The sequence below is a fragment of the Tauraco erythrolophus genome, chromosome 9 (assembly GCF_009769465.1).
Source record: "Tauraco erythrolophus isolate bTauEry1 chromosome 9, bTauEry1.pri, whole genome shotgun sequence".
Taxonomy (NCBI): domain Eukaryota; kingdom Metazoa; phylum Chordata; class Aves; order Musophagiformes; family Musophagidae; genus Tauraco; species Tauraco erythrolophus.
In genome coordinates, this window is record NC_141473.1 from 37,855,418 (window position 1) to 37,883,237 (window position 27,820).

Sequence of the window (27,820 nt, forward strand, 5' to 3'; positions counted from 1 at the left end):
GCCATGAGTGCTGCCAGCTGCCGCCCCAGAGGAGGAGGAGGAGGAGGAGGAAGAGGAATGCTGCATAACACTCAAATTGCTTGTAAACGCTGAGGACGGGTCTCTAAGGCTGACAGTGGTGCGCCCCCAACTTCTGCCATTGGGGAAGGGTCCCACCCCGTACTCCTTGCCCTCTGTTCCATCCTCCCGCGGGGGGAGCATCATCAGCAATCCCCTTCTGTGGCCATGACCACCAGCATCTCGCTCTTGCCCATCTCTTCTAAGGCACTGGCCAGGGTGTTGAGATCGCCGTCGTCCTGGTGCTCGGCTTCCCATAAGTCCAGGAGCACCCCGGTGGGGCTGGCTTTGGTGGCGAAGTAGTTCAGATACCTGTGGAGGGGGAAGCAGAGAGGTCCGGGTTGGCACGGTTTGCCTGGTGGGCTGGAATGAGGGAGGATGCCGGGGCAGCAGCAAACTCATTTACCATGTGAACCCGGACAGAAACACCGTGAACACAAATGCCAAAGTCCTCGAGACGTTGTCTTCCGTTTTTACGGAGGGCTGGTGCTCATGCTAAAGCCACACAAGCTTTGTTCCGCGGAAATTACTCTCCCTTTGGTCCTTAGAGGTGAACCCAGACAGGAATAGCCTGAGCATGGACCCAGGTAACTAAGGGCCAGTTCAAAGCCACAAGGGATCCAGGACCATGGCACAGATGGATTCATGGATATAGATGGGTCTAACTACACATAGCTGTATCATAGAACCACAGAACAGTTTGGGTTGGAAGGGACCTCAAAGATCATCGAGTTCCAACCGCCCTGCCATGGGCAGGGTCACCTTCCACTACACCAGGTGGCTCAAAGCCCCATCCAACCTGGCCTTGAACACTTCCAGGGATGGGGCAGCCACAGCTTCTCTGGGCAACCTGTTCCAGTGCCTCACCACCCTCAGAGTGAAAAATTTCTTCCTTAGATCTAATCGAAATCTGCCCTCTTTCAGTTTAAAGCCATTGCCCCTTGTCCTATCACTACACACCCTTGTAAAAAGTCCCTCTCCAGCTTTCCTGTAGCCCCTTTAGGTACTGGAAGGCTGCTATAATATCCACAATTATGGGCAGACCTATACAGCCAGATCCATCCTAGCCGGATGCACTGGAGCAGGGAGGTAGTGCGGAGCGAATCGCCCCTGCCCGGGACACAGGAGAGGAAAGCACAGCACGGGGAGACCCACCGGTCCATGGAAAGCTTCTGGGCGAGAAGTCTCCAGTCGTTCCCCCTGGAGTTGGGGGCATCTAGGCTGTTGCAGATCTTCTGCCGGATGGAGAGGGGGATTTTGAAGGCATAGGGTCCCAGCTGGGTGGTGGTAGTGGCACTGTTGTGGTGGGAGTGGAGGGTGTCGAAGGAGCTGGCGTGCTGCAAGGGGAAGGATGGGGTGAGACGCTGCAGCACGGAGCAGCTCTTGAGCGCATCCCCTTGCTGTCCACCCCCCGTCTCCACCTCCCCACTGCTCACCTCTCCCAACGTGATGTGGAGCTGGAAGATCTGCCCTTCTCCTTCCACCTGCCGGACGCAGATCTTGCAGGTGAGCTCAGTAGAGGCCTGGCTGTACCTCTCCAGCGTGAAGGTGCAGTGCAGGGCTCGCTGGCTGCCGCTCCAGATGTGGTAGAAGGGGATTTCCTGTGGACCACCGAAGCACGGGCTTAGCGAAGGCTCCAGCAGTTCCCTTGGGAGATCCCATCTCCTCCAGCCACCCCACAGGCAGGAGATGGGACAGAAGCACCCTACAGACAGCATCCCATCAGGAAAGACCACGTGAAAAACTGGTCCTCCTTCCTCCTCCATCGTTTTGGGAGACAACTCTGGAGACAAGACCAGGGCACTCACGATCTGGTGGTGCTGGGCTGAAGATGGTGTCTCCCTGGTCTGGGACCCCAGCTCAGCCCCTCACCTGGTACTTGGCCAGCAGCTTGCTCCTCCACAGCGCATGGGGGATGTCGTGGATGGAGAGACGCAAGTTGTGGTAGCTGTCCTTGAAGGGCAGGGGCTTGGGTTCCTCCAGCAGGTACCCGCCCAGCGTCCGTTCCAGCTCCAGCACCTCCTGCGGGCAGCGGGAGAGGCCGCGTGAGACCCAAGAGACGAGCAGGGGCTGCTCCTCTCCCCTCTCCGTACCCAAAGCCATCCTGCCAAGAGGAGCCGGCAGCAGCAACGAGCCTGCAGGGAGACCTCCCCAGAGGACAGCTGCTCTCCAAGAACTTGCCAACTCATCTCACGCACACCAGCCCTACCTACAACTTGAACTTCATAACACGTGAACATCTGCATACACCTCTCTCCTCCTCAGACAAAGCAAAGGTCCACCTCAAAGGGTCAGGTGCTCTCTTGGAGAGTGCCACCTAACCTGTTTTTAACACCATCTCGCTATTACGCCAGCGGCTCTTAGGAGAAGGTGGTGACTTGGTAGACCGGGCACTGCCTACATCTCCTAGAGGCACTGCAGCCATCCTGACACCATGGGACGTCACTGGGAATTCAGCAAATCACCGCATCAGTGGTCCTGGCAGCCAAAGCATCAAAACTCAAGCTCCCCAGGCTGCGCTCGATACCACCAGCCTCCCAAGGAGGGGAGGGACACGTCTCCAGGCAGGAATAACAGGTGGTCACTTTGCAGGCAGTTGCATCAGGTTCTCCACTCCCTGGGGCCAGGTGACCCCAAGAGGCACCAGGCAGCATCTCAGCACCAATAGCGTTGGGAAGTGGGGCCAGCCTGCGCCAGCTGGTTACCTTCAGAGCATCCGGCGTGTCCTCCAAGCAGTAGACCTTGAGGCTGTACTCCAGGGAGGTGCAAACGGTGGGGGCGAAGATGGCCAGCTGGAGCCTCTTGATGGCCGACCTGGAGTAGGACTCTCCCACGAAGACATAGGTGCCAAGCTGGTCTAGCAAAACGTGGCAGGACTTGGCTTCCAGCTGGCAGTAGCAGGGAGTGTTGAGGGTCTCCTCATCCAGGGTCACGACTTCCTACAGCAAAACAAGGTTGGGGGTCACCAAGGAGGGTTTGCTAGGGGCGGTGTCCCACCAACGCTCGTGGTATCTCCAGCTGCAGGGGCTGGGTCCCCACCTTACCTCCCAGGTTCCCTGGTGGGACTGCGTCTTCAGCTGGTAAATCCAGTCCGAGGAGCTGACATCTGCGCAGTGGGGAATGGTCAGGACGACAGGGCGGCACAGGAGCAAGCCGGTAGGTCCGCAGCTCACTGCCGGGCTCAGCACCGTCTGTGTGCCTTCAGAGGGCAGGCTGGGCAGGGGAGAGGGGACAGTGGTTGGAAAGCAAGCCTCGTGGTGGCCAACGGAGAGGAGAAGCATGGGTGGCGCGAGGTGACTTACAGGGCGCTCTCCGCCTTGTTGAGGGCCAGGTACATCTCGTAGAATTTTCCCTGGGGGATGGCCCCGTGGGGCACCAGCAGGCTCACCCCTAGCATGGCACACACAGGCATTAGTCGGGAAATGAGGGAGGAACCACTGGGGAGAAACCACCCCTCCACCCTGGCCGGTGAACTAGGGCAGCTCAGAGCGCCCCAGGAGAAATATCTCCAGATGTTCCTCAGCTGCACCGCTTGCAGGAAGCAGCCAGGCCACCGCATTAGGAAGCAAAACTGCAGGTTGGATCTTTTTGCGAGGCACAGGCCTTGGCCCCAGCCAGGAAAGTCACGGGAGGCTGTGACCTCCAACCTGAGCAGCATGGCTTGCGAACGGCTCGCTGCCTTCCTCCCCTGAGCCGGCTTTGGGATAGCAAAGGGCGGCTCACGGCAAGCAAGTCTGCCGGAATAAGAGCAACTCCTTGGTCATTCAGCAGCCAAACGTGTCCTCCTCCCTAGCCCAGGAGCTTACCGGTGCCTGGGACGGTGAGCCTTCCTCCCAGGTAGCCAAACGTGCCGCTGGTGCTGTTGCCGTGCTCCTGGGGCACGCCGAGGAGATGCTGGGAGCCCAGCGCTTTGCTCCGTGTGTTGGCAAAGTGACCATCCCTGGCATTGTTCCCTGGGAAGGTGGCAGTGGCGGGAACTCCCCCCAGCAGGTCTGTCCCATCGTGAAGCCCCGGCGAGGAAGAGGTGGTGGAGGAGTTGTACACCTTGATCTTGAGGTTGGGGAGGGGGTCAAGGAGGGGGGAGTTGGTCATGGGGATCTTGTCGGAGGAGTCCTGCAAGGCGTACATGGGGCCGCGGTACACCCCCGCGCTGGCCGTCAGGTCCGGCTGCATCGAGGGGTGCAGCAGCTGCGGGTTGTCTGCAGGAGGAGAACACGCAGATGGGGTGGGATGAAGATGGCAAGGGAAACTAGGGGATGTAAAAGCACTGCTTGACTGGAAGAGATGCCTGTGAAAAGCCCTGCTCCCTGCCTGGGCTCCAGCTGGTGAGCGGGACCTGCGTGGGCTCCGGCTCTTACCGTGCCGGGAGGTCTTGAAGTTGACGGGGTGGAAGCCTCCGGTCAGAGCAGCTGATGAGTCCGTGATGTCTGTGTCAAAATCCCGGCACCTCCTCCGGTACACCACCACCCCCACAGCCATGAGGATGACGATGAAGACGAAGATGGCCACCACCAGCCCAGCATACAGGGCCACGTCGCCCGTGGCCTCCAGCACTGGCAGGGATGAAAGAAACGGGAGATGAAAAAAAGGAGCTCCAGAAATGCATGGCGAGACCCACCAGCGCTCCCCAACCCCACCACTGACTCAGGACACGGGCACGAAGGGGAAGGCGTGTCCTGGAGAGGCTGTGGCAGGAGGATGGAGAGTGTTTTCTCCCTCCACGCTCGCCCGCATCTCTTGGTTCCTCTGGTTCCATGCTGGAGCGAAGCCCTGTCCTAAGCCTGGTGACCTCAACAGCGTTAGGACTAGGCCACTTCTGGGAGGTGTCACCTCTTCCCCAAGTCCACTAACTGGATGCCAGAAACAGGAACCCTGATGCACCCCGGGACCCCAAACTCAAGGAAGGGAGTCCTCACAGAGTGGGGGTGACAACACCTGGAGTAGCTTTGGTGGTGTGACACCAGCTGCATCGTGGTGCACCCCAAGAACTGCAGGCAGCAAAAGGGGATCAGGAGTAGGGATGCAAAAGCAGGTCATATTTATGGCTTCAAGCAAGAGCACATCATCTACGGGATTTTTGGGGTGGGCTTTAGTTGCTCCCTCTGCCCACCCTATCCTTCCCCAACTGCCATGAAGCCCTACCATGGATGCAGAGGCCTACCATGGATGCAGAACAAAACCACGGACAGAACAAAACCATGGACAGAGCAAAACCAAAGCAATGCCTCGCAAAGAAAGAAAATGGCCATGAAATGAACACTTACGGTGGCTTTTGGGTTCGCTTAGAACTCTCTTATCTGTCAGGAAAAACAAAGTTAGAAAACAAAAGGTGAAGGTGGTGATGGTGCGATGGGGATGAGCTGAAACGCAAGGCAAGGGGCGGTGGGGGAAGCCAGCCCGGGGGGCATGAGGAGCCGCAGCAGCATGGTGGGGAGGGACAGGGGAGCGGTGTCACTCCCCGGGGTATGCAGAAAGCCTGCTAGAAGCGGGGTGACCAGGATGTCCCCTTGCCCGGCCAGCCCCTGGGGCGCATGTCCGCAGCTAAAAGGAATTTTGGGCATTTCTGGCTTCAGCAGTGTTAAAGGAGACAGTGGTGTCACGCAGCAGCAGGTGGCAGCATTGGCTGCGCAGCCTTCACTCTGCCCACTTGTAGTGTAGCACCACCATCATCATCATCATCATTATTATTTCATTATTGGGTTTTTTCCTAGCTGCTCCAGGGCTCCGACTGAACAATGACCCAGGTCCGATGTTCTCATGGTGGGGTCTCAGAAGACCTCCCTGCCCACAACCAGCCTTATTTCAGACCTCACACCTAGTGTCACTTTGGAAGGCTTTGAGGGGGACATTCAGATCCCACCAAAAATCCCCAAACCTTTCTTCCCACCAGGTGAGAACCAGCTTTGGAAAGGGCGAGCCCAGTTAAAAAAACTTTGTTAAAGACACAATTTGAAAATCAGGTGCTGGCGGCAGCGCCACCAGCCCCACTGACTCAGAGGCACGGCCAAGAGCGGCGTGGCCAAGCACCCGAGCACCACGGCCACCGGCACCGGCTGCGGTGCCAGTCCCTGTCTGCCCACCCACATACTCACTGTGCAGGCAGAGCCCGTCGGTGCAGTTCTTGGAGTCGAGCAGCACGCCGCTGCAGTCCTTGCCGCCGTTGCGGGGGGCCGGGGCAGCGCACTCCCGGCTGCGCCAGTGGGTGCACTCCGTGCTGCACGCCGACCACTTGCTCCACTCCGTCCACGCACCATCCACTGCAGGCCACCAAACACGGGCACGTTGGTACACCCCTCAGCACGACCCCGCAGCTGGTTCCCCGCTGCCGGGACCTCTCCAGCAGCAGAAAGGTGCCCGTACCCATCTCAGGGCTTCCAGAGACCTTTGGGGAGTGTTATCCCAGCAAATCCAGCCCTGATGCTATCTGGGGAGGGTAAGTCCTGTCTCTGCAGACACCTCCAGATCTTTCAGGTTTTGGCAGACTGAAAGATGCTTTGGACAGGTCTCCGGAGCCCGTGTCTCCTTGGGGAGCACCAGGAGCACAGCTGGACCACGCAACCTGGGGGACAGGCAGCGCAGGCAAGGCTTCTGAACCCACCTTACCTGGGCAGAGGGTGGTGCAGGTGATTTTCTGGAAAGGCTGCCCATCGCAGAAGGAGCCTCCGTTGAGTGGCGCGGGGTTGGTGCACGTCCGGGTGCGCTTCTGCCAGCCCCGGCCACAGCGGTTGTTGCAAGGAGACCACTCGGACCAGGTAGACCAGCCACCGTTCACTGCAAGAGGAGACGGACAGTGTTAACACGTCAATGGAGCCCATTTCAGCAGGGACTGAAGCTAAGCCTATGGTTCATGGTGTCCTCTGTCCTTACGTCTTCTGTGACACCCTAGCACAGCTCAGCCTCATCAGAAGCAAATCATGAGGCTCTTCCTCATCTCATGCACCCCACGCACAAGCCTGTTTTGCCCCTTTATCTACTCCACAAATATTTTTGCATCTGGCCACAGCAGATCTTTAGTTTCACAGTAAAGTTCAGCTGAACGCAGCTTTCCAGCTGCTCTGAGAGTCACAGCTATACGGCTGGGTCCAACCTCCGCCCACCTTCCAACCCAACCAAGAAGGCTTGGAAATTCCTACACCTAATAACCTCTCCTAATAGCCTGTGCAAGCTAGTAGAGGTACCTGTTCTGCAGACGTTGGGTATTATACCTAATTTAAGGCAATGCCCTGCTGGGCTTCGCTCCTACCACTCCCAGAAAGTGCCCGTATTTCCCCTTGGCTTGGAGACACAGCTGGCAGCAAAGGCTCCCTCCCCAAGAGCAAGGACCAGTACCGTAGACGATGACAGCGGCCGTGGTGCTCCGGCGCTTGGCCACGATGTTCTTGGCCATGCAGGTGTAATTAGCAGTGTCCAAGAGCCGGGCCTGCTTGATGATGAGGTTGTGATCGATGGTGATCAGGAAGTTGGTGTCCTGGGTGGGATCGATGACATCCTCGTTCCTCAGCCACTCCACCTGGCAATGCAAAGGAAGGGATGGGGTGAGGGCGGTGATTAAGCTGAACAAGAACTGAACACTCAGCCAGGGAAAGCACGTCATGGGTTTAGATGGAAATGCCCACCCCATGTGCTCCCCACCACGAGGGTCTCCAAGGGCCCCAAACTAAGCCACGACACAACTGCTTAACTAGGCTCTTTGGGAAGGGCGTTGAGTCGACACTGGTGCTGAGCGTGGGCACAAGCAAGGAGAAAGGTCAGGCTGGAGGGGCTGAATTACCAGCCCTGATGGAGAGCAAACTCCCCTAGATCAGCCTATGACCTGCCTCAAAGCCCACCCCATCTTCATCGATGAGAACCAACATCCTCAGCACCACAACTACTGGCTTGGCAACATTGCCTCTGACTGTATTTTACTTCTCCATGAAAACTGGGCCAAACCAGGCACATTACTGCTGTTTTGGCGAAGGACAGGACATCGTGGCTACCACCAATGCAGAGCTCCGGGGGACTGATGGAGCTGTGGGCAAGGAAAGCACTGCTGCTGTGCTAGGGAATCCCATCTGTATCAAATTCTCCAACCCTTGGCTCTCACTTGCGACTGCTTCCCTTCACACAAGTCATTAGGTGCCTCCTCCTTAGATCTTCCCTCTAAGGGTTAACGGCACATCAGGAAGCCCGGCAGAGGTGGGCTGAGCAGGTGCTGAGGTTATGTGTGTCATTAGGTGTCAAAATAACAGATCCACCCAAAATAAACAACTCTGCTGAGTAATGAAAGCTGACGGTCTCAGCACGAGGCCATCCATCACGGCCACGAGCCATCTGCAAGGATGTTCCCCGACTCTCCCCGGCCATGGCTGCGGCCCGCCGGGAGGGGACATCCCATCCCACCGGGAATTCCTGCGGGCTGCTGAGCGGCTCACCTCCGCCTGCGGCACCCCCTCAGGAGGGCGGCACTGCAGCAGGACCTCATGTTCCAGCGGGACCTCCTTCCCTAGCGGCTCCTGGTCGAAGTTCTTCCGTAGGTCTGGGGGGAGAAGGGGAGGGGAACCAAAACCAAGTGGTTATCAGCCTGCTGCAGAAACAGAGGGAGAGGGAAATCCCTCTGGCATAGCACAGCTGGAGCAAAAACATGTCCCGGGAGGAAGGAGCCAAAGAAGCACCTTTGCAGGGCGGAAACCACCGTTTCTTTCCCGCTCTGGGCTCCCTGCACCAGGACCCTTCTTTGTTGAAGGGGGGAAAAAAACCCCAAGATTTGCACAATAGCTTGGTGCCAAAATGGATCCCTGAATTTCAGGGCTACGGGGCGGTTGTTGCTCCGCTCCAGCCTGGTTGATCCTGGCTGAGCCATGTCCCCGGGGGTGTGGGGGACATGGTAGAGTCCCACTCCAGAGCCTTGAAAGGAGCAGGAGCATCACTAGATGGTGCTGCGATCCTCTGCCACAGCACTCAGCCCTCCGCCACAGCCAACCTTCCCTCCAGCTCGTCCGCTGGGTTCTGAGAAACGCCAAACCCTCGGCTGGGGCCGGACAAACGGCCCCCTTGGTAGCCAGCCATGAGCCTCCTAACATTTCCCCCACTCAGAATAAACCCTTCGGCAGCGTAGCTCATTCACCAGCCACCTCCGTCTTGGATAACGTCTTGGATTATTAGCCCTCTAATAGGAAAATCCGTTCATGCCTGGGGAAGCCCAGCCCTTCTCCTACAGCTTTGCCGTCTCCTTTGCTAAGAGAGCAAACTCAGCCGGGTGACAGCCTGATTAAGGGCAAGTTGATCAGGCTGACACCCACAAACAGCAGCTTCGGGAAGCGACACGCGACAGGAGGGACTCCAGGGACACGGAGTCGCTGATTCCCGCAAGGTGCGATCATTAGCGATAACGAAGCAGCGGGAAGAGCCGAGCGTGCGGATGGGCCGTGCGGCATTAACCCAGGCGGGTCGGGATGACGCCTGCTTGGATACAGAGTCAGAGCTGGGAGCACCGCGCGTACCAGGCACTTACACGCGATGCGGACGTACGCCCGGCGGCTCTTCGTGGTGCCGGCGGAGCTCCAGGCCACGCACTGGCACCAGTAATCTTCTAAGCCGAAGAGCTCCTCCACCTGCTGCCGGGAGACCTCGATCTGCACCTCCCGCACCAGCATCCCTGGAAAGGGGACAGAGGGATGGCATCAGCTCGGCAGGAGGGAAACTGAGGCAGCACCCAAGAGGGCCGCTGGATGCACAGAGCTTGAGGGCAGAGGCAGCGGGTTGGAGGCATCTCGGAGGCGTCTCAGTTTGGCACCTCTGCAAATCATGGAGACTGCTTCCTCCGGAGGGGGACTTGGAGCTGAAAGCCAGGGCAAGGGCTCATGTCGGGGAGACTTTTCTTCTCCCCAGGCCCACGACCTCTCCACCATTTCAAGAGGCACCACCCTCCTCCCCAGCACCAATGTCCCAGTCCCTGCTCAGCCCCCTTCCCGCCCACCGGCTTTGAAAGATGCCTCCGAGGCTTTGCGGCGGGGGGGAAACCAGCTCTTGTCAGCTGTTGTTTAAATAAAAATATAACAAGGCCAATAAAAGAGCTGAAGGAAATCACCTCCATGAAGTCTGCCAGGACACCCTGGCCGTGGCAGGGTGCGATGAGAGAAGTGGCACCGCCACATTCGGGACATGGTCAGGATATAAAAGAGGGAGAGGGGGGAAATAATAAAAAAAGAGAAAAGGCATTTGGGCCAAGCACTTTTGGAAAAATTAGGGCTTTTCAAAAGATCAGGATGGAGAGAGCGCAAAACCATCTCGTTTCTCTGGAAAGCTCCAGTGGGGTGGGTTGAGCAGCCCCGGAAAGGTGGGGAGCATCCTGCAAATGCCCTGCTACCCCCGTAGCCCAAGACTACCCAAAACTGCCGGCTGAGCTCACGGCTCACAGCAGGGACTACTTAAAGGGTTTACATGGCACCCAAACACAGCTGCTCGTACCTACCAGCCCTTCTCGTCCGGCTGAATTATCCTCTCCGACTTGCCCTATTTTTGCTTTCTTCCGCATGAAACGGTTCGGATCAGACACACTCGGAGCATTATCGAGCCCGGCTCATTCAAGACACGTCATCATAAAAGCCACTTTTTTTTTTAAAAAGCCTCTTTTTCCAAGCTTTTAACCGAGGACACTTAAAAACCCGTCACTGCCGAACCACGTTAACCCCTGGCTTTGTGGCCAGCTCTCCCCGTGCCCTCGGTGGCTGCTCTGCAAACGCAGATTTATTCTTTTTTTTTTTTTTTTAGCACAGCAAACCGTTTTGGTTCCAGCTCCCTTCTTCTCTGGGTAGCCGCTGGGCAGATGTGCCCACACCGGTGGAGATTTACAGGCACAGCATCGCCTCCGTACCCAAGGTATTGTCAGGTTATATGGGAAAATAACCAAAAATGGGGGGAATTCCACCTAACATCGTGTCTTAACGTGACAGGTTTGTTCACTGACAGCAGCAATACCATCTTGGAAGCCTGGGTGAAGAAAGTGAGCGTTGTTTCCTCCCTGAATTGCTGGCGTGCGTTCTGCAGGCTGGGAGCTGAGAAGGAGATGGTGGCCCAGAGCAAATGAGTCTTCCTTATGGGGTAAGTCCCCTTTATGGGATGAGTCCTCCCTAAAACAGGGTAAGCTCATGCTGCACAGACTTTCTGCTCCCTTCCCGCTGTGTTTTCTCCAGCCTGTTTTGCTTGAGGGTGGCGTGGGGCAGGTTTTTGAGTAAGGGGTATTCACTCAAGAGGTGGAACGAGTGGTGGGGCCAGAAACATGGTTCTTCTTCCATGCTGCGCATCACTAAGCCATGAAACCCATCCCTGGAGGTGTTCAAGGCCAGGTTGGATGAGGCTTTGAGCAACGTGATCTAGTGGAAGGTGTCCCTTCCCGTGGCAGGGGGGTTAGAACTAGATGATCTTGAGGGTGCCTTCCAACCCAAACCATTCAATGATTGTATGAAACTCCCTGCTACGGGATGCTGGGATGATCCGGAGGAGAAACGAGTCCTAACAGCATTGAGACAAATGAATAGCGGCGGAATCCATCCAGGGCCGGACCACACTGCTAAGATATCACTGCCGGATCAGGGAGTCCCTAATCACGGACTGTGGAAAGCTGGGAGGGTGAATGGGGTCCATCACTCCATCCTTGTCCTGGTTCAACGCTCCTGCCCCAAGCACCTGCCACTGCCACACACAGGGCGCGTGAACCTTCGGCTGGACCCAGCGCGGCCACGCGTTGTAGATCAATTAACGACCCCTCTTCCTTTTGCAGAGCCGGCTCAGAGACGTGCCCGAGCAAGGACAGCCCTGGCTCACGGCTGGCATGGGAGGACGAGCCGAGGAGATGCTAGGGAAGGGCTAGGCCAGGGAGAAAAGGAAGAGAGGAGGGTCAATAAAAGTACTTGTGCTCCTCCAGGCTGACAAAGAGTCTCCTCCAAGCCCAGGCTGCCTTCTGGGGCCAACGCTGCTGCGGTTCAAAAGGCCTCCTTGGTTGAAAGCCCTCTGGAGATGAGGGATGCTGCACGCTCAGGGATTTCGGAGGACGGATCTTACACGGGAAACGTGACAAGCAGCTCTGTGGAGCCCAAGCCTACAGAATAAGACACCCCTTAAGATGCCTAAACCACCTTCTTGCCCCCTGTTTCAGGCAGCCAGCAGCTGTCTTGGCTTCCGAGGTGGGGAAGAGCTCAGCTGCCGTCAAAAGGCATTTCAAATCCTACCTGCAAACGTTCTCGTTGCCCATTAAATATCTAATCCCTTCATGAACCTGAGTAAGCTGCTGGCCTTTGCCACCCTCTCGTGGCAATGACTCCGACGAGTTGATTAGGCATTTTGTAGGAAAGCGTTTCTTTTTTTTTTTATCAGTTTTCAACGTGTTGCTTTTCAAATCCCTTTTAATGACCCCAAATCCTGCAAAAGGGTAAGTGTGCAAGCAGGCAGGCTGCCTACCCCGAGCCTCTACGGCGTATGGTGACCCACACCATCAGCACGCCTTCATCAACAGTCTGGAAAGGGCCGGCTCTGCTACTCAAATTCACCAATGATACAGAAACAGAGACAAGCATGGACCAAGGAGGTGGAAAACATACAAAAGTGATCTCATGAGATTGCAATCGCCTCGGAATGACATAAACGAATCAAAGAGACTCGTTGGTTTGCCTGGAGGAGAATCATCTCCAACGTGGATGCGCAATGGGAGAAAGAAATCTAGAAAGGAGCAAGGATTGAGAAGGACCCTTGGGTGATGGAAGACAGCAAGCTAACCTGGAGGACTGTAGCATACGGCAAAAAAGCAATGCAATTTAGGGTGGGAGATGGAAATTTCGGGCTATAGAGATGAGAGGAGGAGGAGGTACTCTTCAGCCTCAGGCTAGACCAAGCGACAGGAGAGAAAAGGGCAGAAGCACCAGAAAGAAGAGACGGGCGGGCAGGGGGACACCGGGGTGGGTTTGCTCACCAGTGACTTCATCCAGGCTCTCCTTGGTGACGTGGTCGTTCTGGTTGACCCACTCGCCGTTGCACTTGAAGTAGATCTGGGTGGCGGGGTTGGCGCGACAGACGAGCTCCACTGGCTTGTTCTTCACAATGTAGGCATCCTGTGGCTCCAGCAGAAAGTGAGGGAGGGTCTCCGCTGGGGCTGACGGGAAGGAGTCGGGCAGCACGTCGCTGTACTCCAGCCCTGCCAGGGGAGCGAGAAGGTTGGCAGGTGGCCGCCCCATCCCAGCGGGGACATAACTCCTGCCCGCACCGCTCCAGCCCTCCCTCTCCTTCCCAGCACTGCCCCACAGGCAGTGGTGCCACCAGCAGCCCCTGCTGAGAATGCTCGGAAAACAAAAGAGGGCTGGAGGCTCCCCAAAAAAATAAGGAAAGCAAATCTCCATCAGCTAGAGAGCCGCTGTTGCGGGGCGCATCCCGTTTTCGCCTCGGTACCAGCCCACCTGTCCGTATCCCGAGCCTGGGCTGACCCCAAAGCCTGGGTGATCTCGCTAGAGGAGACCACCAGGAAAAAAGCCAAACGAACCCAGGTCCAGGGATAGTGATGGGGGCACAGAGAGGCTCTGGTGTCCCCCATCCCAAGCCACCTTTCCACAGCCCGGAGGAATGCACGGGTGTGCTATGAGCAGAACTCTGGCGGGGCTCGTGCTGGGAATGCTGGCCACAACCAGGGCACAGATCACACGCATCCCGCTCTTTGATGGAACCGCGTTTGGGATCCCACCCAATCCCAAGCTCCCCGGCAGCGCCTGTGCTCCTGCACCGGGATCTCAGCATCAGAAAACATCATCCAGAACCACCATCAGGATTCACACTGTCCCATCCCAGAAACCGGAGGGGGTCAGCACCCTGGTCATCTCCATCTTCCTGCTTGTTTGCTCTCAAAAACAATCTAAACGTGAAAATAACCAGCAGAAGAGGTCAGGCGAGATCAAGAGAAGTCTTGAAAAGGGGCAAGAACATCAGTGCTCACCCCGGGACATAGTCCCTGAGGAGCATCTGCAGCATCCGACCTGGGAAACCTGTTTCCAGCCACTTCGCCCGTGGAGATCAAACCCAAAAATCCCAAGACCAATAAAACACATACGTGCTGGGATGCTACTGCTTAACCTGTTGTTTCTGGGCATCTCACTAACAGGTCACATCACCAGGCTTTTCTTTTTTTTTTTTTTTTTTTTTTAACACCTAAAAGAGTTATGAGCTTTTCCTCCTCCTCCTTCTCCTCCTCCTCCTCCTCTCTTCCCCCAGCGAGAGCTGTGATTCTCAACTCCAGGCACTGCAGAGTAAATATCCCCAGTTCTGTGATAACATCTCCAGAGCTGGCAAGGAAGAAAGGAGCCCACTCCCTTCGTCACCCTTGGCAAGGAGCAGCGCTGCACAGAGAGGATCAGAGAATCCCGAGACGTTAAGGAGAAGGAGAGAAAAAAAATAATCGGACGTGTCAAGAAAACAAGATGACCACGTTGCCTCCCGAGTGAAAAATCAGGAAGGGGGAAAAAAAAAAAAAACCAAAACAAACCCCAACAAATGCACGAGGTCAGTCGTTTAAAATCCATTTAGGAAAATTGACTTTCCATTTCCATTTAACACAGCGCTAAGGGAGAGCGGTCGGACATTTGTCATAATCCATTAACTGCTCTTTTGGAAACAAGGAATTAAAACTCCGGGCTAATTTCTCTCTCTCTCTCTGGCTGGCTCTTCCCTCCCACCACTTCTTTTCCCCCCCTTTTTTAGTTTCCTATTCAATTTTGCATCTACTGAATTGTTATTTTGTTGCCTTTTTTTTTTTTTTTTTTAAACCGCTCAGATGCCACAGACCCAAATTCCCTGGCAAAGGGGGCTGGCAAGAGATAATCCAACCGGCGACGGAGGCGGCCAACAAAACTTCACCCACGGGCTCGTGCGAAAACCTCTCCGAAATGATGCTCTCTGCATCCCTGCAGCGTGCAGCCTCCGGAGTTGGACTCAACTCCAGAGGCTGCACGCTGCAGGGATGCGGAGAAGGACTCCGCACGCTGCGGAGCATCCTCCTAAAACTCCTGGTTGGGATCCCTGAGGTGGTGGGGAGCTCCTGGGCTTTGTTTTATGGCTCTAAGAGCAGGCGGCTTCTGAAACCAGGTTTCCTAGAAGGAATGTAAACACTTGAAGCCCATTAGTTTCTTGGCAGAGTGGAGCCCCCACCCCCAGGCCAGCACCAGCCTCTCCCAGGCACCGCCGAAGACGATAACTACTCCAAGACATATTATCCCTGCCCGTAACGCCGGTATGAAGCTCACCGTTAAGTTTTTCTCCTGCTTTTTTTATTTTTTCTTTCTTTCTATTTATTTTTTTCTGTTTTTCCCCCAAGTGGAACATGCCAGGACGCAGATGAGGAGTCCAGCACCGTAACAGTGACCCAGGAGGACCCAACGTCCCCAGAGAAGGTGATTTTCAGAAGGACTTTCCCTTTGGGGCTTGCCTCTGGCAAGGTGACACCCTAAAGTGCACATCCCCAACCCAAGACCACAGGCAAGGAGAGGTCCTCATCCAGCAGCCAACGTTGAAGACGTGTTTTCTCCCATCCCACTGCTACTTTGGTGATGCTAAATGAGACTTTAGGCCACCCGAGAGGATCTGGGAGCGGGGAGGGGATGAATCACAGCCCGACGGGGATGAAAATCGAAGATTTGTGACTCACCCGTGATCCTCCGCAGTGGGATGGGTGATGCTCTGGGCTGCAGTGGGAGCCAGCTCCGTCCCCCAGCACAGGGCTGGGGGCTGAAACACTGCCAATGGTACCAAAAATTCACCAACCCCCTCCTCGATGGGTCCTCCTGAGAGAGGGTCTGCCCAAATCCATATCAGGGGTCTTGAGCTCAACATTTCTGACTTCTCCAACGGGGCACAGTGAGTTTGGGAGGAGGGTGGTGGGACAGGATGCTCTCCCCAGCCCCAGTCAGATCCAACATCGGCTTTCGGTGGCTATAAAAACCTGCTCAGTTTAAGGTTTGAACCCGAAAAACCTGAACCTTTAAAGCATGGAGCCATCCCTGCAAACTCACAGCAGCTGAGAGATCATTTATTTTTGGCCAAGAGACACCTGGGGCCAAAAACACAGCTCTGACAGGAACCAGGGAGAAAGATGATGGGTTTTCCGTGGCAGACTACTCACTGGGGCCATACTGCAGAGCCCCCACTGGCTCCTACCTGCTCATGGACGGAAGCCAAACAAGGGGGGAGGCTGGTTTCTCCATCCAGAAATCCCCCCAAAAATCCACACACAATCAGTGCGGAGGGGAGTATGCCCAGTTGTACCATGAAGATGAACAACTGCTGCTCCTGGCTGCCTGGACCATCCAGCAGCAACCACAAAATACAAAAAAAAGGACCTTTCTGGAGATGCAACACCATCACCTCCACATGGTCCTTCCCCCATAGGACAGGGGGACAAATGGCTCCAGCACAGCCAGGATGAGATGCTGTTAAAACCTGGATTGAAAGGGCAGAGGATGGATGGGCTGCGGAAAGGCTTTGGTCTGCTCCAGTGTAATAAGGACATCGATAAATGGCCTCGTAAGGATGGGAGAGGGTATCTTCTGATGGGACAGTCTCCCCTTGTGATAGTCTTGAGGTTCCTCTGGCTTCTCCAGGCTGGGAAGCCAACCTCAGGTTGCAGGTATCCACCAGGACATTCAGATTGTTTTAACACCAGCGAAGACCTGGTCAGCGTGAGGGATCGCGCGCGTGCTTGTGAGGGGCCGGCCAGAAGCATCACCGTGACCAGACGAGCAATAAAACTCCTGGCAGCAACAAACCAATAAATATTTGAGTGTGTGCACTACGCCAGCTGTAACCACCATCTCCCCGGCAGGCATCTACAGGGGGTTCCCATCTGCTGGTTTCCCTTCCTCCCACGGGAGGTGGGTGCCTGCTTCCCAGCTCCCTTTGGGGGTTGTTTTTGGAAGTCCCAGGCTGTCAACATCCCACAGTCTCAACCCTACTCAGGGCACGTGGTTGACTCCGTTGCAGTATTTGGGGAAAGAGGGGTAAGGAGGGGACGGCTCTGGGCTGGACCCCTTGGAACAAAGCCCCAAGGAGGAGCAAGATAGGAGCAACGAGGCGGAAAAGGGAGGAGGGGAATAGGCACCGACTTCTTCTTTCCTCTCCAGCCTCCTCTCCCTCATCCTTCATCACACGTTTTAATCTGCTGGGGCTGAGCCGGATTATCCGCAGCATCTGTTCCCCGGGGCGGGTGACTTGCAGATGTTTGCAGTGAGCGTTCGCGACTTGGTTGAAGACAGAAGACCCCGACCATCCAGCACCACCAGCATCCACGTGGAGCAGCACCGGCACCGGGGTGGAGCGCTCACCTCCCCAATCCATCACCACCCGACCCACAGCATGAGGGCCAAGGAGTCTGGGAGGCAATTCCCCGGGCAGCAACGGCTGAGCAAACCTCTGCGGGAAAGCGTTCAAATCCTCTCTCCTGCCATTGTTATCCCTCCAAATATTTGGAAGATTACAGGAGCATTAGCAGTGGCTGAAGCCTGGTGCCCATCACCCACAGCCACCCATCCCTCCCCTCCGCACCCACCGGGCAGGCAGGAACGTGATGTAAGGATTAAACTGAGGTGCCTGGGTTGCTCTGGCTAAATGTCGGGGGCGGTGGGCGCTTAACCCTTTCTGCCTCCATCTTCCTCCACCCCACAAAAGCACTATTTCATGCAAAGACCTGAGAGGCAACAGTTAAACTCCTCCCACCTGCCGGGTGGGTAGAAATCATCCTGTAGAAGTGGAAAAAAAAAACAAAAACAAAAACAAAACCAAAAAAAAACCAGACAGCTTATCTCCAGCACGGGAGGAGGAGAGCCACCTGCATTCCCAACCCTCCGCTGGGGAGGGGGATGGCGGGATGCTCAGGTCACCAGCTTGGCTCGAGTAGAGGTCTGAAAGGCTGGAGCAGGGCTGTGCCCCCATCCCAAATCCCCCCTTTCCTATCACCTCTGGGGGAAATGTATGAACAGACTCATTCAGGGATTAATGCTGTTGCCATTTAAGCTCCAGCAAATTGCAGTGCCAGAGCCATAGCACGCCTCGCTCCCACACCAGGATGCCCGCCAGAGCGAGGACATCCCCGCTGCAAGCCCTGGAGGCATCCTCACTGGAGCGAGAGTCATCACACGGGATGCAGTCCTCATCCCACTGCGTTTCAGTCCATCGCGGAGCTCAGGGGGCGCCGGAATCACCGGTCTGGGGCTGCCCTGCTCCCAGGGGCTTCCCATGGCACAGTGCCCTCCTGGGATAATTTCAGGTCTGGCAGTGAAACGTAGCCGAGCTTTTCCTCCTAGAAGCAACCTGAGCATCCCCTTTTCCACCCTGCTCTGCTTCCCATTGCAGAAATCAGCCCCTTGGTCCCTCAACATGAAGCCCCATCACCAAGGAGATGCCAACGGCTCAAGGCATCCTCAAAGGCACAGCCTCCACGTGGCAGAGTGGTGCCGTGCGTCCTACTCTGGGGTCACATCTGACGCCCCAAATTAAAAAGTATGGCTGAGGATGGCTTTGGGAGATTTGAAGCCCTTTGCACTTTCCCCCCACTGCCTCCTCGTGCAGAGCCTGCAAAATTTCGTGCCTTCCAACTCGTTTAAAGTGGGTTGAGGCGCGAGCTGGGAAGCGCCGAGGAAAATGGGGTGCAGGGGATGTACCGGGCCCTCGGCACCGCTGTCCCGAGGGCTGCCGTCACCTCCTAGTCCTGTCGTCACCTCCCAGTCCTTGCTGATGTAACCCCCCGGCCTCATTAACTCAGCACGGTGCTCGTTAACATCTGCGGGAGGAGGGAGCCGAGAGGACGGAGGAGATGGACCCGAGCTGCCTGCAGCCTCCTGAAGCCAAAACCTGAGCATGGGGCAGCTGGGAAAGGCAGGGAAAGGAGAAACAACAGCATCCAGCATCTCCATCTCCAGCCCAGAGCGAGGTTGGGTTTCAAGGTCAAAAAGCCACGAGGAACGTCCGGCCATTGATGTGCCCACTGGGTGCCCATTCCCGTGGTGTCTGACACCTTCCCTGAGTGCACCTGATGGTAACCCAGCAAAGGCTGGACCTCAGGAACACGCTGCCGTGCCCAACCCTCGCTGCCAGCGGCGCGCTGGGATCTGCAGAAGGTCTTGCGCGACTTGGGGTCATGCATTTACAGGATCTTTCTCTCCCACCCCCCAAAAAAAGCGCAGCCCACCCCTCCTGCCAGGCAAGCACCTGCAAGCCTGGCTGCATGGGCTGAATTTGGGGATCCCCCCTCCCGTATGGAGCAGCTGGACTCACAGGCAGCACGGACAGACTGACACACCGGCTGCAAACCCCCTGCTCCACCTCTATGCCTCTCGGTTCTCACCAATCTTTTATTAGTAACTAAACTTGGAAAGAACCACTTAACCTTTTCCCCAGAGCATCTCTGCCTGACAAACCGCCTCATTTTCCTCCATCGATTGCCCTTTTCCCCGAGTTTTATGGTCCCCTTCGCATCCCTCTCCTGCCAAATTTAGCATCGCCCCCCAGGGTGAACCCAGCCAGGAGCGAGCCCCATCCCTCCATCCCATTACCTCCAGCTCCTCCTGGAGCCCATCCAGCCTGAGACAGGGGACACCAAGGACAGACAGACACCAGGACAGCATTTCACAGCGGCATCCCAGACAGGCTAGCAGATCCCCCCCCATTCCCATGCCCAGTGACAGGCAAACCTTATAATTAGACAGCATTCCTCCCCAGCACTGGTAATGAGGGGGTGCACCCCGCCAGCCCTAATTACACCCTTGGAAAAAAAAAAAGCAGCAGATTCCTCTGCCAGCCAAATGAAAAGCCTGCAGCCACCGGCCCCCCTCGCTGCGCACCTTTATTAACTGGAGACTGGATGGGGAGTGGGGGGGGGTGATGCAAAAAAAACCCCGAAAACCACCCAGAAAGCAAAGCCTGCACTGAGAAAAGGGCAGCGCCAAGGGTGTTTTTGCATGCAACAGCCTTATCGATCGAAAACCACTTCACCTGCCCCAAAAATAAATAAATCATCTCTTTTGCTAAATCCCCAAGTCAGGTTTTAGCAAAGCAGCCCTAGAGGAGAAAACAAAAAGCAGGGAGCCCTCGCATGGGGTGTCCCACCGGAGCGTCCCTGTGCACCCACATGAGAGCATCCCTGCACCCCTATGAGAGCATCTTTGCATTCCCATGAGAGCATCCCTGCGCACCCTATGACAGCATCCTTAGGAGAGCATCCCTGCATCCTACAAGAGCATCCTGGCATCCACATCAGAGCGTCCTCGCACCCCTATGAGAGCATCCCTACATAAGAGCGTCTCTGCATCCCCAGGAAAGCATCCCTGTGCACCCCACGAGAGCATCCCTGCATCCTCACGAGAGCATCCCTACAAGAGCATCTCTGCATTCCCATGACAGCATCCCTGCACCCCCCTGGACCATGGCTAAGGGGGTCTGACCCCAATCCCGACCACCGCCATCCCCCAAGGAGAAACACCCCAGCTCTGGCAGCAACTTCCCTTGCTTGGGAGTTGGGAGGAGAGAGATTTATCTCGTTGATTATGCATTACGCTGGAGTATTTATGGAGCCACTACTCTTTTGTTTATCTTTATGATTATGATAATCAAAGGCGAAGCCTCCTGAGAAGTGTAAACAGCTGAGATCCCTTATGGTACGAACCTCTTCATTTTTCATTATATAGATTTATAACGCGGCACAGGCAGATTGGAGTAAATTGTTCCTTATTTCTGGCTTTAACAGAGCGGAGCTGGGAGCCTGGCGAATCCCCGTAAATACCCACCGAAAGGAGAAGGAACATTAAAAAAAAAAAAAAAAAGAAGGAAAGAAAAAAGGAGGAGGAATTATGTAGCAAATCCCCATTATGCTCTATTGTGCTCACTTCTTTTGTGCTATTTTACACATTTCCTTCAGGGAAGCAGTTATGTTTGAAAACTATCTCCGAATTTCATCTAGCTCTGGCTCTCGTTACGGGCACCGACACTTTGCTTTGTGCTATTTTAATTCCATTGTCGTGGCACTCTTGCAGAGTTTGTTCTGTTTACCGAGTTACGGCGTTATTTTTTAATGGATATAATAATTATATGAACTTTTATTTATTTGCTTTGGCTCGTAAAAAGAAAAAAAAGCCAGGAGCGGATAACGCGGTAATACGCTGTTTATCCACATGTACGGTGTGTACCGCGTCTCTCTTGCGAAAAGAATAATAATTTCAACACGGAAAGAGAGAAAAGAAGGAACAAACAGGGACTTGTTGCCCCAGTTAGCGCCAGAAAGTCCGAGGAGTTATTAATTATCATTCAAACTGCAGTAAATGGAGGGCGAGATGCAATCTCTCCCCGGGGAGAAAGAAAAAAACCAAACCCAGGGTCTCCTGTTCAAATGAGCAACGCAATTTTAAAATGCTAACTCCGTGAGAAAGAAAGTTGCCGGTTTCGCAGACAGAAAGCCATTTCCCCTTCGCCCAAATTACATACATATTTAAAAATGTAAATTCCCCAGCACTCCCCTGGAGAGTGCAATTGCCAGGCGCCTGCTTTGCAACGGGGTTTTTTGGGTTGGTTTGCTTTTTTTGTGTGTGTGTGTTTTTTTTTTTCTCCCTCGACATGCAAATCCGGAGGCGACCGCCTTTGGCTTTGGGCATGAAAAGTGACTTTCAACCGGGCTGCCAATCTCCCGGTGCTCCTCCGATGCAGGATGCTGCCCACCGGGCATCCCAGCATCCTGACACGGACAGCACCTGGGGGCTGGGAGCTGAAGAGCAGCGGGATCCACCCTCTGAGCATCCAGATGCCCAAGGTGGAGGAGAAACAAGCCGGTCATGCCCTCTAAAAGTGGCTCACGAGGCTGGATGGTTCTAGATTTTCTCTAAATCCAAGGAAGGAGGGCTATGCATGTCCCACTCTGATGAAGCTGATGGTGGGGATGTGAGGGACGGCACGAGCCCAACAAGATAAGTAAAAAAGTTCAGGTTGCCAAAAAGAGAAAAGCAGTGTAAAAGGAGGAAAAAAAAGCTATTTTTTTTCTATTTTTTTTTTCATGGTTTTTGTCTTTTTCTCACCCGCTCCCTCCTCCCCAGCAGCTCCCACGAGCCCCGGGAAGGCGAAGCAGGCTGGAAGGATGCTCCCCGCCGCCTCCAGCCAGCCTCTCCGCAGGCCCCTCGCCAGACGCTGCCCTACTTTCCCCGACGCTTTTCCCACTCTTCCTTCTCCCCGCAGCTCCGCTCAGCGCCAGGCGTGGGTTGGGAGCAGCACCCGCTCCCCGGTACCTGCAGCATTTGCTTCCCTGTGCCGGATGGGGGGGATCCCACCAGCTGGGGTCATCGGAATTCAATAGAGGAAGGTGCTCGATGCAGCGCCGCACTGATTTTAAATCGTTTTAATCATCGCCTTATCTTTGAATCATAAAAAAAAAAAAAATCCCACAAAACAAAAGGAAAGGTCCGTTTGATGCCCTAAATTCCCCATTAATTCAACTGGGGGAGGAACATCACAAGAGCGGCTGATTACGGTCCCTTTATTAAACGGTCTTTAAAGTTGCCCTTAATCTTTCAGATTTGTTGCTACGATAAAAAAAAAAAACACCGAAAAAAACCCACACAACAAACCGTCAGTGCCACAAACGGAGGCTGGAAATATTTTGCTTTTCGTTGTCCTTTCTCTGCCCTTTTCTTCCCTTCTCGTTTTACTGCGACAATAAGTGACAACCAGAAGGGAAAAAAAAAAATAGAAAGGAGGGAGAGAACAGGGATAGAAAAAGATTTAAGGAAAAAACCCACAAAATAATCCCTTCTGATGTTGAATATCAAATATTAAGACCTATCTCTCCCCCCTCTTCCAAGCAATATCCCTATTAAGGAATAAAAAACCCCGAACAATCAGCAAGACGAGCTTAGAGGACGCGGCTTCCCCATTCCTTTGCATCCCTTAGACTTTAATCCCTGCAGCCAGGAGCAGGTAGGAGAGCTGGAACCGGAGACCAGAGCTTGGCTCTGCCCATCCCCACACGGATAGTGGTCTCCGGCCGGTTGCGAAAGGATTTTAGCAATTCCCTTGCTTAGTTTTACTCCTTCCTCTCCAAACCCCAAAACCAGCTGGGCTTCTGGCACTTTGCACCTGCTTTGCCCAGGAAGCAAAAAAAACCCTTCGGATATGGTTAAAGCTGGCAGGATTTGGGGGTGTTTTTTTCTTCCTGGTAGGTGCTTATTTTTGGCTGGCATCGCCGCTTTGGAGAAACACCCCGCGCTCCCGCGGAAGGAAACCCCTATGAAAAACAAAAGCTTTTTCCCTCCCGCTCCCGTTCCCATCAACGGCAAGGTGGGAAGCCCTCAGCACCCTCGTCCCCTCCCGTGCTCCCTGGCATTTAAACACCATGGGACCCTGAGGCGCCACAGCCGCTTTCTTCCTTTCTCACCACCGGGAATTTCCACCTTTTCTTCTCTGGACGCAGCCCGTGTTCCTGCAGCACTGAGGTTCTCTTTCCTCCCTTTGTCCTGTAGCACGCGGGCTCCAGCTCTGCCCCATGGACCAAACCCGCATCCTCCCCTTCTCAGCACAGGGACCGCTCTGTGCTGGAGGTGCCAGGGCTGGAAATGCCCCATTTTGGGGAGTTTGTCCCATTCTGTGTGGGTGGCACCCCACACGGCAGCATCCCCACTGATGCTGCAACCTGTAAGGATCTATACGTAGCGATACACCGACACGCAAGTCACGCTCCTTCCCTTCTCACTGAGAATCATAGGATGGTTTGGGTTGGAAGAGACCTCAAAAATCTTCTAGTTCCAACCCCCCGCCATGGGCAAGGACACTCTTCACTACACCAGGTTGCTCAAAGCCTCATCCAGCCTGGCCCTGAACACTTCCAGGGATGGGGCAGCCACAACTCCTCTGGGCAACCTGTTCCAGTGCCTCGCCACCCTCAGAGGGAAGAATTTCTTCCTTAGATCTAACAAAAAACTACCCTCTTGACGCTATGAGACCTTGAGCTATTGATAAAAATTGCCCTAAAAAATTAGGATGCTTGCTAGCAAGGCGCAACACTACCAAATCAAATGAAGTTTGGGACGCCGAATCTGAAGACTTTATGGGTGACCAATGTGCTGAGCATCTCCAATCTCAAAACTGGAGCTAGGATGGAAGCAGGACACCCAAGGCACAGCTCCTGTGGAGCTCGGAGGCCTCTCCGAGGGTTGTGCAGCAAGAGAGAGGGACCAGAGGTGACCCAGAAAGGTCTCAAGGGAGCAGGGGCACGGGATCACGCGCACTGAGCATCAAGCGTGCAGCGAGCGGAGAAAGGAAGGAGAAAAGCCGTGTGCCCCCCAACCTCGTCCCCTTCTCCTCTCTGTCCCCCAGCGGCTGCGTTTCCATAAGTGATTTGTGCTAATTGCTTTAAATACGGCCACGCTGCGAGTAATCAGAGTCATTAAGCGACCTCTGCTGCGGGAGGGCAGGCAGGGATGGCGCAGAGCCCCGCGCCCGGGGCCACCAGCCCGGCCGCCCCCCTGAGCAGGGCACGTTCCCGCATCCCCGGCGTGCCGCAGGGACGGAGCTCGGCTCCAATTTGCTCTTCCCTGGAGCCCAATCAGCAAATGTCGTCCCTCCTGCCCTGGAGCGGAGAGTCTCGATGCCACCCGCCACCCGCGCCGTGGCAGGGACGGATCCTAAGGATGCCCGACTGCCCCTGCCATGGCACCACCAGTCGTCCACCGCAGCTGCCAGTGAGCCCAGGGCTGGTGAGGACGGGGTTGGGTTCAAACTGACCACGTATAAGCACCCAAAACCCCCCCAAAATGGTATTTCTGAATGTAAAAAAATAGGTATTGTCCCATCCGCGTCCTGGAGCCGGGAGGGAAGAGCCAGCTGTCACCACCCAGGGGACATCGGCTTTTAAGACTAAGCACCAGCCACCCACCAGCCCGGATCCGCTTCCCGGCATCCCCACAGCACCCATGGATGGCTTTAGCCTTCAGCAAAGGGGCTTAGCCTCGAAAGCCCCCACCGCCTCATGATTAGCCCCGTCCTCACTAAGGGACGTGCCCACCACCACGCAACGTGTTCGACCCCAACCAGGCGGCTCATACATAGGTAAAGCTTAAGCTGGGGCTTAAGGAGGCGGCAAGCGGGGCTTAAGGGTCCCTCCAGCACCTTCCCACAGATCTCTCCCCGCTCCCAGATAGAGGGGTTTTCCTGGAAGCGTGGCCCTTTTCTTGACACCTCCCAGCCGCTCGGTGCCTACGGGAGCCCCCAACCAGGGACCCTCAGTGCCAGCAAGCAGCGATGGCAAAACGCAGACCCACAGCCCTTCTGGTGGAATTTAAAGCCAGGGTTTAGTCCCAAATCTAGTGTTAAGTATAAGCTAGAACCTGCAAAGGATGGCTCCGTATAAGTCCTCTCCATATAGCACAGGAATTGCACCGGGATCTTGCAAGCACCGCTCAAACTGCGAAAAAAAAAAACCCAAACCATCCCAAAAACCAAACAACCCTCTCCCGAGGAGCCGGGGTTGCATTTCCCAGGCTGGGAGGTGTCAAGAAAAGGGCCACGCTTCCAGGAAAACGCACTGCGGGACGGCTTCTGCCTGTCCGCAGGGACCCATTACGCTAACACTGTGTCCGTTCTGCCTGATATATAAATTACTAATGTAAATTAATGGATATTCGAAGCCCTTTAGTGCCAAATATTTAAATTATTTAGCAGGCAATTAAGAGAGAAGGAGAAAGAAAAGGGGGAAAAGGGGCCTTAACCTCAAGGGGCAGAAGAAAAAACTAAAATATATATATATATAAATGAAGTGAGAGGAGACCAGAAAGAGCCAACCATACACATTTTAAAAAAGGGACGCTGCCAGCTTTGTTTTGTTTCCCTGCGCCTTTGAGCCCGGCAGGTATTGCAGCAGGACCGGTTCTGCTCCAGGTCCTTTCCAAGAGAGGAAAACTCCACGGTTGCATTTGTAACAGCTCTTGGTTACGGCGACTGCCGGGACTTCCTGATGTGCCAGAACATACAATACTTTTGGAAAACTTCTTTTTCCCCCTTCCTACCCCTAAGCTGACGGCATTCCCTTGTAATATACCATTCCTGACCCCTTTTTGATATCTTTTGTTTTGCTTTTTTAACCCCTGCCTTCACCTCATCAAGTACAAATACCTTTAATCCAAGTGTTTTAGTCTTTTTTTCTTTTAAAAGAAGTGGTCCACGGGGCTATTTTGCTTTCTCCACATCCCCCCCCGCATCCCTGTCCAAACATCCTCCACAATGCAAAGTGCTGGCACAAGAGCAACCCATCAGGATGCTGGATACCATCAGTGCAACGAGTTTCTCCATCCTCAGATGTATGGGAGAACCCTCCTAACAGTACAGCCCACGGCAAGGAGCATGTCAAGACCGAGAAACATGGTGTTTCCCCCCTCCTGCCTCCATCCCAGATGGACCAGGGATATTCCCACCGCTCCCCCAAGCGCTGGAGGAGCTCGTAAGGAAAAATGCCTGGTGGCTCACTGAGAAAAGACGTCACGTGGGAAAAAAAGCCCATCTTAACAAAAGCAGCGCGTGAGCCTGTGCGTGGCCTGGGGACGGCACCGAGGGCAGGGAGAGGGATGGAGACAATAGTGAATAGACTTCAGATTATATCCTGAACTCGCAGCCTCATGGGAATGGGGTTATAAAAACCCTTTTTATTTTGTTTGCAGTCCAAAATAAACAAGTACATAAAAAGCTAAATGCGGAGGAGCCAGACAGGAAGTGAGTAACATCTGGGAAACATCTGGCCCCGGCCGTCCTGCAAGCCCAGCCGCCGGCACAGCTCCGGCTACCTGCTCCCGCAGTTCCCAACCACCGGAGGTACCCAAAACCCCCTGCCCCTACCCCAAAAAGACACTCCTTGGGCACAATGGTGCCCATGGCTCATCTCATGTCATCTCATTTACTGACCGACGCAATTCCTGAGCCTCCCATCCCTCTCCGCGCCTGCTGGAACAAGTGAACCCTCGTGCCATTGCCACACGAGTGCCCAGCGATGCTTGGCCATCTCAGTGCCTTTGCCATAGGGAGGAAAACCCCAGGACCACGTCACCGCTGAGCCAGACACCCCGGCGCAGGACTTTAGAGGGTGGCAGGATACCCCTGAGCACCGCAGGACTCTTACTCCTCCAAAAAGCCCGGCAGAAATCGCCGCCCGGCGCCCCAGCCCACGCGCAGCGCCGGGAAGCCCGGGGAGGTTGCAGAGCCTTGGGTTGGGTTGGCTCCAGCCTGGCTGCGTGGGAGGAAAGCCGGCTCGGCAGGCTTGCAGGGGAATTCCCCCACGGCCGCCAGCCTGACCTGCCATCCCATGTCTTCCCTCTCCACTCGTCAGACGGGGTGCTCCGGGGGCGAGAAAAGAGGGGGTAGAGGAGTGTGAGCAACCCCCTCCGGAGCTATGAGCTAGCAGGGGGGAGTTGCAATAAAAGAGCTGAGATGCTCAGGACCGGTCTGGATGGCAGCGGGCGTCACTTCTGGGATCTCCATGCACATTTACGGCCGGGAAACGCAACAAGGGCACGGAGCAACTCTGCTGCCTCCTTCACAGGTACACGGGGCGAACCACCAAATTTCTGGTGAACCCCAAAAAACATCCTCTCCGCAGGCAGAGACATACTTTCCGTTTGCTCCAGCAGAGCCCAGGATTAGCATCTCGCGTTTTCCGGCGGGGAGGATTAAAGGCGGGCGGGCGGTCCGGCGCTGGACCGTGCCGGCAAGGACGCAGCAGCCGGCTGTGCAGCAG

At 55.1% G+C, this 27,820-nt stretch overlaps 1 protein-coding gene across 1 annotated transcript in view; it reads right to left on the reverse strand.

The window, feature by feature from the left end:
* Positions 1–203: 203 nt before the first annotated feature.
* The window catches only part of UNC5B (unc-5 netrin receptor B), a 48,860-nt gene continuing 21,243 nt past the window's right edge, over positions 204–27,820 (reverse strand). Inside the window, exons 2-17 of the mRNA XM_086616196.1 lie at positions 13,004–13,225; positions 9,551–9,694; positions 8,472–8,575; positions 7,387–7,567; positions 6,661–6,828; positions 6,150–6,314; positions 5,322–5,354; positions 4,416–4,610; positions 3,864–4,256; positions 3,360–3,447; positions 3,102–3,270; positions 2,763–2,996; positions 1,930–2,079; positions 1,494–1,658; positions 1,213–1,394; positions 204–369 (exon numbers count right to left, since the gene is read on the reverse strand). Of these exons, the coding sequence (XP_086472322.1) occupies positions 204–369; positions 1,213–1,394; positions 1,494–1,658; positions 1,930–2,079; positions 2,763–2,996; positions 3,102–3,270; positions 3,360–3,447; positions 3,864–4,256; positions 4,416–4,610; positions 5,322–5,354; positions 6,150–6,314; positions 6,661–6,828; positions 7,387–7,567; positions 8,472–8,575; positions 9,551–9,694; positions 13,004–13,225 (2,759 nt within the window). The remainder of the gene's footprint in view (positions 370–1,212; positions 1,395–1,493; positions 1,659–1,929; positions 2,080–2,762; positions 2,997–3,101; positions 3,271–3,359; positions 3,448–3,863; positions 4,257–4,415; positions 4,611–5,321; positions 5,355–6,149; positions 6,315–6,660; positions 6,829–7,386; positions 7,568–8,471; positions 8,576–9,550; positions 9,695–13,003; positions 13,226–27,820) is intronic.